Below are 11,656 nucleotides of genomic sequence, written 5' to 3'. Positions count from 1 at the left end.
TGTAATGTTGTATTATTTTCTGTTGTACAGCAAAGCAAATCAGCTATACACGTACATATATCCCCTTTTGGGGAGATTTCCTTCCCATTTAGGTCACCATAGAGCACTGAATAAATTTCCCTGTGCTATACAGTCAGTTCTCATTAGTTATTTATTTAATACGTAATAGTGTGTATATGCCATCCCAATCTTCCCACTCATCCCACCCTCCTTCCCCCTTGGTGTCCACGTGTTTGCTCTCTATGTCTAATAGAGAGCAAACATGTGCTTTGCAAATAGGTTCATTTGTACCGCCTTTCTAGATTCCATGTATATGCATTAATATACAATATTTGCTTTTCTCTTTTGATTTAATTCACTCTGTATGACAATCTCTAACTCCATCTGCATCTCTGCAAATGGCACGATTTCATTCCTTTTTATGACTAAGTAATATTCCATTGCAAATTCATCTTCATGGAGACTATGGCCTCTCTGAGGTTTGAGTGGCTGTTACTAATACATTTTCCCCAGCACTTAGTGAAGTACCTAGACGAAAGTAGAAGTTTAAAGCATAGGATTGTAACAACCAGGTGAAGTATATGTTTGGCACATCATAAAAGTTTATTACAGGTTGTAGTTACTGGATTTTTTTGCTGTTGTTCTTTTTGTGTAATGGAAAGAAGTGAAGGGGGTAACAGGATGGGAGGTTAGGAGAAGAGATGTTATGGACTGAATATTTATGTCCCCTCAACAGCCATTGGGATTCCCATGTAGCTCAGCTGGTAAAGAATCCACCTGCAATGCAGGAGACCCCGGTTCGCTTCCTGGGTTGGGAAGATCCCCTGGAGAAGGGAAAGGCTACCCACTCCAGTATTCTGGCCTGGAGAATTCCATGGCCATATACAGTCCATGGGGTTGCAAAGAGTCAGACATGATTGAGTGACTTTCACTTTCAACAGTTATATGTTGAATCTGATCCCCAGTGTGATAGAATTTGGAGATGGGGGCTTTGAAGGTCACTAGGCCGTGAGGATAGAGCACTCATGAATGAGATTAGCGCTCGTAGAAGGGGCCACGGAGCTAGCTGGCTCTCCTTCAGCCACATGAGGACACAGTGAGAAGTGAGCCACCTGAAAACGGAAAGGGCTCCTCACCAGCGTGCATCCATACTGTCACCTCCAGAACTGTGAGAAATAAATTTCTGCTGTCTCTCAGCCACCCAGAATATGGTGCTTTGTTATAACAGCTGGAATTAACTAAGAAAAGAGAGATGATGTTATTCACCATCTCGGAACAGGGAACGGAAAACCATCAAGGACAGAAAAAAGTAAGTATAGGTATTGATGTGATATTGTGCAATATTCATTGTATATTGATCTTTGAAGATTTTACAAAGATTCTTTGATAATGTTTCTTAGCAAAAAAAAAAATCAATGTAAGAATATATTATTTACATTATAAGTAATCTTGCCCCATATCGAATGGAGCACAGGAAGTGCAAGGAGAAGAAAGATGGGATTGTATGGGGTGTTGTGTGCATTTGTGTGTGTGTGTATGTATGTGTATATATGTGTGTGTGCAGTGAGCACATGTGTTCTCCCTGCGCCCTCTCCTCCAAGCTATGAAAGTAGGCTGCTGTGGGCTCAAAGCTCGGTCGTCTGAATCAAGAACCAAATCCTAGCTTCCTAAAGTCTCCGTAATGATTCAGTGCCGTGGGGCCATGGACTCCTTCAAACAAGTGACCTTGGCTGGTTATCTCCATGGTAACAGCTCACATCCCAAACTGTTCCTTCCTGTGGGAGGAAACATTTCAGAAACGGAGAAAGGCAGAACTGAACAGTGGTTTTTCTCTCTTATGACCCTTCTCCTTTGGCAAAATGTGTCCTTTCCCTGAACATTGCCGTCTCCGGAGGAAACCGTGCACAGAAGAGGCGTTTTCAGCGACTTCATGTGCAGATGCATGCCCAGGATATATTTTAAAAAGTAGAAGCCTGGAGCTGCTTTCTTTTTTTTTTTTTTTTTTGGTTTCTTGTAAGCTTCATGCCACGTTCAATTTGTTCAGTAGGATGCTTCACCATTCTTTTCAGTAACAGCTGCCTAAAGAGGAAGGCCTGCGTACCCTCACTTTGAAATACAGAGCCTCCAGGTCAGAGAGGATGGATACCTTTCCCAGAGCAACAGGGCAGCCTCTTCGGAACCCCTACTTCCATCCTGCGTCCAGTGGTCCAGCCCGTGCCTGAGCAGCTGGTCAATCAGCTGCTGTGTGTCCCTCCAACCTTAGATTCCACCTCCTGCTCCACAACCCACGATACTGCCTGTGATTTCCTCCAACAAGGTGCCTAGATTCTGGAAGGGATGATTCAGCAAATGTATGCTCTAAACCTAGGGTATTCATTGCATTGTAAGCTCCGTGTTCCGTCCTTTCCACAATGTCTAGGGTCAGAGCAGCGTTTTACAGGATGATAAATGACCGTTTTTCAGCTGAGCCCTGAAAGTGCATGCCTGACCACAAAACCCTCCAATTGCGGTTCTGAAATGTACCATGGGATCGACTTTCCAACCAGAATCACAGGCCAAGAGCACTCACGCCTTGGCCTAGCTTCAGCCTTTCCCGGTAGTTTTGATCCTGTGATTCTGCCCGTGGAAGAAATCTTTTTTTCTCTGCAGCATCCCTGTCTGACTTTGACGTACAAAGGTGTAATTAGAACAGCATGGAACAAGCAAGACGATCCATTTACCTCATCCCTAACATTTAAGTGCTTTAAAATATGGTTCTAATATCCTAGGTGCACGAGGCCAAATTCCCTTCTCCAGTTTCTCACATGCATGAGTAAATCCACACAGACTAAACCCCTTGGGTTTTAGGTTCTGCTTAGAAGTTTTTTTTTTGTTTTTTTTTTTTTTGTTTTTTTTTAAAGAAAACAAATATTCCATTAAAACGACACAGTGTACTCTGCATATTTTTAGGACAATTAGAGTTTAGAATTCCCTCTTCTTCCGCCCACAGTAAAAGCTGCTTTCCTTAACTGTTTCCTCCCCAGGAATGACATTAAGCTGGAATAAACTGAAGGGCTTCCTTGTCTTTTAAAATAATCTTCTCTTCTTACATTGTCAAAGTACCCGCAGGTGGACTGAGACACTTGTTGTACCTTGACAAGGATCCAGGCTCCCCTGTACCTTGGCCAGATAAATCCTTTAGGGAGACAGTTATTTGTGAACCCAGGGGAAGCATTTACTTCAAACAGAAAAGCCAAACACCTTGCAGGAAACAGAGAAACAGAAAAGTGAGGCCATTCTCTACCATCTGCATAATTTAAGACAGGTCACTGGTTTGGGTGATTTTTCTTTAGCGTTTCTTACTATGTAAATACAAATTTAAGGGAGATAGGCTGGCTGTGCTCAACCTGGACCAGAGCTAAAGCAAGACCCCAGGGGAGGAAACTAGACAATCAGTCTTCATGAGGGCTGGAGGTGGGGGTGGTACTGGGAGAGGAAGGAGGACCGACCCCAACTCATGGCCTGTGTGCTTGGGTATGTTCTTAAGTTTGTGTCTATATAAAAATCTGCCTCCCCATGATGTTTGTGTCCATATGAATGTATACACAACATCTATATATAGCAGCTCCCTGCCCATTTGTCTGTGCTGTTGCGGCCATGTGTGAATATTCGTCCAGCCAATACGTAAATCAAAGGTTTTCTTGCAACCAAGTTTGGAGCAACATCTTCGCAACAGTCACTATGTCATTCTATGTTCAAGTTCCAAGGCCCCATGACCACCAAATTTAAAAACAGAAGTGGATGTAAGACCCACGTGCAGCCTGCTTCTTATTCACTGCAAAGCATGGAAAAGCTTTCCTTCAAAGGAAGGAAAACCCCAGCCCTGCTCATTCTATGTTTTAGGCAGAAATAAGATATGCTTTCATGTGAGTCAGACTTGAAAGATGACCCGGATTCAGAGATGACTTGGAAAAATGCATCTGGGATGTCTTAGAAACTAGGAGTTATATTAAAGAATCAAAGAAAGAACTCATAACTTCCATAGGGAAAATGTGTTTTTTTATTTAAATTAAAAAAAATATCGTGAAAATTACAAACTGTTAAATACAGAAGACAATTTTATACAACTTAATAGAATAAGAAGGAAGTATATACATCACTTTTTAATAGGCGCAGATAGACTTGCACCAAACTTCAGGATTAAGCAATGGAAAATGTGACAACGCACATGTCCGTCGCAGTAAAGTTTCAGAATTCAAGTGATTCCAGGCAAGGGGCCAAACTCAACTTGGCTTCTTTCACCTTAAACAGCCCCCTTTGGAGTAAATCCACACTCTGAATTTTAAAGTGAACGGAGGGCCCTTTTCCCCCGCCAAACATAAATTTCCTCTAGCACTATGTTAAGGCGAGCTGATAAACCAGTCCCTACGCTGTTAACCCTTCCACGGGAACAGTAGTTACTGCTGTCTCCAGTCCAGGGAGATTGTGTTTGTTTAAAAAAAAAAGTTTTATGTTTTTACTAGAATTAAATTTGACTTTTTGGTGTGTTTCTCTTCCTCCTTGTCTTCGAGGGCTCAAAGAGTCTGCTGCAAAGTGACTGACCACAGGAATACAGGGAGACGTTAGCATGCATTCCTGAGTCTTTTCTCTTAGATGTCTCATTCCCTGAACCGGAGTGTTAACAGTCTACCACCCAGACAACTCAGCGGAGTAAAATATGGGATCTGCCTCTTGGATTCACTGCTGGGAAAGTGACAGCAGGGGATGGTGGGTGAGCCGCCCTGGATCTCCCAGTTACACGTGTTTTCAGTCACCAACTGCTCCTTTAAGTAAGCAGATCCTTTTGCAGACTACTGGCCAGCGAGGAAATAGTCTGTCCAAGCTTCCTCACACCAGGCCATGTAGGATTCATCACAGAGTCTTAAAATCTAAAGACATCCTCCCAGCCCCCTGGGGATCTAGATGATCAGGAGTCTCAGGAAGGCAGTAAGTCTGTGGATGACATGCGCAGGACCACACAGCATATCAGAGTCTGGGCTTGGGATTCACAAACAGAGGACCCCCAACTCTGAACAATCTTGCCAGAGTATGCCCTTCTAAGTCTCAGCTACGTGACCAAATGCCATGTCGTGGAGGCCCACAGTATATCTTTTCCCAGCTCAGAAAACTGGGCTGGGAATAAAAAGCAGCATCAGAGCTAACAGTTTGGCTTGGTTCAACCCCATCATCACCCATTCTGGAAAGATCAGGAATATTCCCTGCACAGCCATTCGGAATGCAGGTTAGATTCTGGGGAAACCCTTCCAAAAAAAAAAAAATGTCATGCCAGCACATGATGCTGGATGGTCCCAGGTCAGAGTTCAAGGTCACAGGTTAGACAAAGGGTCAAGTAGCAGATTATTCTTATCATCTCAGCTCATGTTGACCAGTTTAAAAGTCGCCTGGTTTTCTCCTTACAGTAGGCAAATAGACCAGGTAGAGATCTCCAGCTTCCTCCCATCAAAAGTCCCCCTCCAACAAATATCCCCCTGCTCTATCCAGAAAGACCCCCTAAAAGAAGCTCTGTAACCTGTGGTGAACTAATGCCACAGGTTCACATTAAAGGCTCTTACAGCGAATCAGATGTAGAAGAACAAAGCTCTGGGCAAATTAGCAAACCGAAACTAGTCCCTTGGGACGCCCTAAGCCTTTGGCAGCCCTGGGAGTAGGCAGATGCTGCAGGAGTTCCCCGGGGCATCCCCTGAGAGTACAATCGCAAGGACATCCCACCTGCCGAGTTCCGCACGGGAACCCCGCCCGCCAGGACCCAAGGAAAGGTACACACCGCGCGTCTTCAGGCCTGTTTCAGCTGCAGGTCTACACCTCAGGCGTGCGGCGGACTCCAGGCTGCGGCTGGCCCCGTCTGAGCCTTGACCCCCACTACCACCACCACCACCCCACCCCACCCCCTATTCAGGGGCTTGCCGCGGGTCCCTTGAAGTGGCAGTTGCCCTGCAAAAGTGAAACCCGACACAGAAAGTGTCCTTCCTCGCTCTAAGGGTGCTGGTTCATAGGGTCACCTCCAGAGGGTCCTAGGGGGTGCTAGGAATTTTGATGGATGTTCTCCGAGGACCCTTCGCTGCTTTCGTTGAGGGGGGTCTCAGAAGTCTCCCCCAGCTCATCGTCCGCCCCTTCCTCCTGGATGGTGAGGTGCACATCGGGCGAGGAGGACTCAGAGCTCACGCTGTCACCCTCCATGGAGCAGAGGGTGCAGGATAGGGCAGGAGCCACGCTCTCCTGCAACACATTCAGCATCGTGGGCGCCTGCACCGACCTCAGGCCGGACAGCGTGGCCAGCGGCTTCATGGCCTCCCCCCAGAGCCGCTCCTCGTCCCTGTACAGCAGCAGGAGGCTGGCTTTCTTCTCCCGCCTCTTGGATTTCATGTAGCCCAGCGTGATACCAATCAAGAAAATGCCGTAGAAGGACATGACCACCAGAACGTAGAAGTATTCGTTGCCGTGGCCGCTGCCGGACACGGGGGACTCGAGGGGGGCGCTGGGGGCTGCGGTGCCAGCATCTGTGCTGTTCAGAGGCTCCATCTTCAGCATTGAAGCTCAGCTCACACTGCCAGGAGCTGGGGAGAAAGCTGCAAGTTAGGACTCTCCCACCCGACCGCAGTTACAGAAAAGAGGGCAGCGCCAGGTTTGTGGAACTATAGGATCAGAAAGGTTTACAGCTGCTGCCTGGAGATGTAACTCTAAGTCCCTCCTAGCGGTTAACAGGGGTCAGCTATGACGGGCTGGGGTGCGCGGGGAAATGGGCACCGGGAGGTGGGAGGAAATAAAAAGAATACTTTCATTTTTTTTACATGTCCAACAAATTTTCATTTCATAAAGTGAACATGTGAAAAGCTTTGCTTCAATCAGTTTAAAAGCAAAAAAAAAAAAAAAAAAAAATCCCTTTAAGACAGGGGTGCAGAGAGAAAAGAAATAATGTCTGAATCCCTGGGAAACTTTTTGAGCTGATGGAGCAGAAAAAAAGAAAGTTTACATTTTGATGCCAAGCATCAACCTATTTTTAATTCAAGACAAAACTGCCTTAGAAAAAAGGAAAGGAAGAGAAAACTGCATCTACAAATTGCCGGGAGTAGCCTTTCATGTTTCTGAAGCAAAGTGGCATTGCTGACTTACCAAAAGCTGGCGAATTTGTCCCAAGTCCTGAATTCCTAAATGGTCAGGTCCAAGAGCCTTTTTCTTCCTGCGTGTGGGGCTCCGCGCTCTGACAATTCTGCCGCTGCTCTTGGGATATATAGTCAAGAAATGCATCGTCACGTGTTCTGGGAGGAAAATTTACAACAGAGGTTGGTCGTGGCAGAGTGAACAGTGAACTCACAGCACAGCAGTTCAACTTACTGAACTTTGCAGCTGTGAAAAGAAAAAGACTGGGAAGTGGGAAGAGCGTCCCACCCCCCAGCACCCAGCCAAAGTTTTCAGGTGGCTATGAAAAAGGAGAAAAGAATGTGCCCAGTTGGAACTGTTCCCCCCAGACTCACTCTCATTGAAAATTAGTTCATGCTTCATCTCCCTCTGGGGAAATAACCGTGATGTCTATACAGGTTTTCAAAGACAGAAAGTCAAATACCTTAATTTAGATAAAAGACAGTTAGAGGCAAGTGCAGGATTTACTGTCAAGGAACCAGGGCTTAAGTTTCAGCTCTTCCACTGACTATGCAAATATAATAAATCCTCCCCGAGCCTTTCCGCTCCTCAGATTCCTGAACTGTAAAATTGTTGGACATTGGGGGCTTCAGTAGGTAAAATTATATGAACTACGTGAGTTTTTGAGTCCCTGTCAGCTTGATCACTCTAAGACTTAAGACTGGAGAGTGTGGGTTTGCACTTTAAAAACACTGAGAGGTTCTGTCTTCTGCATCATAATCTCATAACACTCATAAATCTATTTTTTTAACAATAATGAATATATATCTTCCAGATGCTTTTCAACAGTCTATGTGAAGTGGAAACAGTTTACAGTGCAAGATACTTACTGTGGACAAATTTTTCTCCAGTTCTAGGGCACATAACTGCTCCTCCAGAGCGTCACACAGAGACCATTCACACATCACTTTGCTGTCAAGGGAGGAGCAGGTCAGGGGAGGAGCAGGAATTCTTCTGATGAGCAACTGAGCACAGTTCAAGCTTTTGAAACCTAGCAGACCCTGGGTTAAAATGGTCACAGAGATCAAAATTGCCAAAGGAATTGAAGACTTTGGTGTCTGTCCTTCCTCTCCACAGGATGCTTACTTATTCTAAGAGGCTCTCATCCTAAATTGAAATAAACCCAAAGGGATTCTCTGCACCCTCCCTGCTACCCCCACCCCCATTGTTCTGCAGCCTGCGAATTGCAGCCAGACTATTGTGGGGAATCAACTCTAGAGTAAACATCCCTTGTGGTCTTGCTGTTGTTAAATTGAAGCTGAAGGGAAACATGGTACCTTCCCTCTGCTCCAGCGGGAAGCTGGATATATATATATATATATATATATATATATATATATATATATATATACACACACACACACACATATGTATCCCAGGCACTGGGACTTTCACTGCTGCCACTGGATTAATGCCTGGCTCTAATTCTATCTGGACACCTGTGGAAAGAGCAGAATGGTGAGCACATGCTCTGTTTTCCCCACTGGTCTACTCACCCTGTGGTTTGATCTGTGCTCACCCATAAGTCTTCAGCTGACTCTCAAGTATCAACAGGCTGACCATTCCAACTCCAAGATCTTCCATACACAGGAACTTGGCTCACATCCATAAGGACATCCTCACAGTTACATCTACTTCAAAAGCTCCACAGCTTCCTTGGCCAAGGCAGACATGGCCTCCTCAACCTGTACTTCAGAAACCTGAAGGCTTTCTCCTTCAACTATGCTTACAGTGGTTTGCCAGGGACATAAGCACAAGAGAGACCCATAAGAGTGTTGCCTGTTGATGCCAGTAATGATGCTTATGTACCTTGGGATATATGAGATAAGTAATCACCCAGGGATGGCCAAAAACTGCAAACTGGAAGCTTTAAGACACAGAGAGGCGATTGCGGGGAGGGTTACCAGATTTACACAGCAAGGAAGTACGAAGTCTGGTGCCAGCAAGCCAAACAGAGACTGCAGTTTCAAACAAAATAAATCTTCAAAATCAAGCCAACAGTCCCAAAATGGTAAAACCAAGAAAAGATGTGGATGAATCTAGAATGACGTCCAAAGGATAAAGCAATCCAGAGACACAGGAAGGACAAAATCCATTGCAGGTGTCAGGAAGGAACATCCCAGATGAATTTCTCCTGGAGGCCTGCTTGGTGGCCCTGCTTCTTCTGGGACCCTAGGATGACTCCTGCATATGTTTCTCCTACAGTTAAATGATGCAAGCACAGCCCTTAGTGCCATATGCTCAGTCTATGCTTTTTGTTGACATTGTTGAGAGGGTTACCAACAGCTTCAGGTTGGTTCCTAATGGACACATGCTTGTCTCTGTATTTTTCATCATTGCTCTCTTCTCTCCCACCAAGAATGGAATTTAGATGAAGGGCTTGCAACCTCATAACACAAGTTTCAGTCTTCTCTCCAGCCCTCACTCATAACAATATTATGAGAATTATGGCTGTGAATAATGACATAAACAGTAAGGGAGGAAGGGAAAGCATATAGAAAGTGCACTCTATCAGGGAGAGGATGGGAGGACACAAGAATTATTGATTACATCTACTTTATACCACAGTATCAAGAAGACAGCAATATTAAAGAAACAAATCCATTTTGCAAATATTTACTCCTAGTCTGTGGCTTCCCATTTTCTTAGCAGCGTCTTTTTGACTAGCAAACATTTCTTAACACGGATGAGTCCACCTTATAAGATTTGTGCTTTTTGTTTTCTAAAAAAAAAAAAAATTGGTATAACCCAAAGTCACAAAAATTTTCTCCTGTTTTTCTCCTCAAAGTGTAAAGTTTTAGCTCTTACATTTAGGTTTATGATCCGTTTCAAGTTAATTTTTGGAAATGATGCAAGGTATGAATCAAAGTTTATTTTTTTTTTTATATGGATGTCCAATTGCTCCAGCACCACTGGTTGAAAACACCACCCTTTTCCCATTGAATTATATTGGGACTTTTATCAAAAATTAATTAACCATTTAGTTGGTCTACTTCTGAGTTCTTTAGTCTGTTCTTTGGATCTATCCTTGCATCAGTGCTGTACTCCTTTGATAAATCCATTTTGAACTGGGATTTTTCATGAGTCTAAGATACACTGCAGCCCATCCCTAGATGAGTGTCTGTTGTGAACCAGGCATTGGGAGAGACTTTGCTTACTTCAACCCTGTGTAGTAAGTAAGTGTCACTATAATGTTCCATAAATAAGGAAACTGAAGGTCAGAGACACTAAGTAAATTGCTCAAGACCACCTCATTAGTAGTAGAGTCAGGGGGCTTCCCTGGAGGCTCAGTGGTAAAGAATCTGCCTGCCAATGTAGGAGACAAGGGTTCAACCCCTGGTCCAGGAAGATCCCACATGTTGTGGAGCAACAAGGCCCATGTACTACAACTACTGTGCCTGGGCTCTAGAGCCCTTGAGCCACAGCTACTGAAGTCCATGTGCTGTAGAGCCCGTGCTCTGCACCAGGAGAAGCCACAGCAATGGGAGGGCTTCATACCATAAGTAAAAAGTAACCTCCACTTTCCACAATGAGAAAAAAGCCTATGCAGCAATGAAGACCCATCACAGCCAAAACAAATAAATTATATATATATATATATATATTAAAGTATTAGAATCAGGATTTGAACCCAGATCTCCACAATTATAGAACCCATTCTCTATCTACTCTTCTTTGCTTCACTCGATGGGAACCAAGAGAAGAACTGAGAAAGAGTAGAAAATCAAAGAAAGATATTTTTTCAACTCCTTTTGAGTCTTCATAAAACTTTTTTAAAAAGTGAATTCCTCAGATTCAATGCAATCCCTATCAAATTACCAATGGCATTTTTCACAGAACTAGAACAAAAAATTTCACAATTCATGTGGAAACACAAAGGAGTCTGATTGGCCAAAGCAATCTTGAGAAAGAAGAATGGAGCTAGAGGAATCAATCTTCCTAACTTCAGACTATACTATAAAGCTACTGTCATAAAGACAGTATTCCACTGGCACAAAAACAGAAATATAGACCAATGGAACAAGATAGAAAGCCCAGCAATAAACCCATGCACCTATGGGCAACTTACCTTTGACAAAGAAGGCAGAATATACAGTGAGGAAAAGACAGTTTCTTCAACAAGTGGCACTGGAAGAACTGGACAGCTACACGTAGAAGAATAAAATTAGAACAGTTCCTAACACCATACACAAAGATAAACCTAAAATGGATTAAAGACCTAAATGTAAGACCAGAAACTATGAAACTCTGAGATGAAAACATGGGCAGAACACTGTATGATATAAATCACAGCAAGATCCTCTATGACCTACCTTCCAGAGTAATGGAAATAAAAACAAAAATAACCAAGTGGGACCTAATTAAACCTAAAAGCTTTTGCACAGCAAAGGAAGTTATAAACAAGGTGAAAAGACAACCCGTAGAATGAGAGAAATAACAGCAAATGAAACAACTGACAAAGGATTAATTTCCAAAATAT

The 11,656-nt window shown here is 43.9% G+C and overlaps 1 protein-coding gene across 1 annotated transcript; it reads right to left on the bottom strand.

Annotated features, from left to right (window-relative positions):
* Positions 1–4,019: 4,019 nt before the first annotated feature.
* On the bottom strand, positions 4,020–7,207 carry KCNE4 (potassium voltage-gated channel subfamily E regulatory subunit 4). The gene is given in 2 exon segments (NM_001081543.1): positions 4,020–6,593; positions 7,150–7,207. A coding segment is annotated over 1 exon segment (507 nt). The 5' UTR covers positions 6,568–6,593; positions 7,150–7,207; the 3' UTR covers positions 4,020–6,060.
* Between the last annotated feature and the right edge of the window lie 4,449 nt (positions 7,208–11,656).

The sequence above is a fragment of the Bos taurus genome, chromosome 2 (genome assembly GCF_002263795.3).
Source record: "Bos taurus isolate L1 Dominette 01449 registration number 42190680 breed Hereford chromosome 2, ARS-UCD2.0, whole genome shotgun sequence".
NCBI lineage: Eukaryota > Metazoa > Chordata > Mammalia > Artiodactyla > Bovidae > Bos > Bos taurus.
This window is presented reverse-complemented; position numbering and strand designations above follow the sequence as displayed.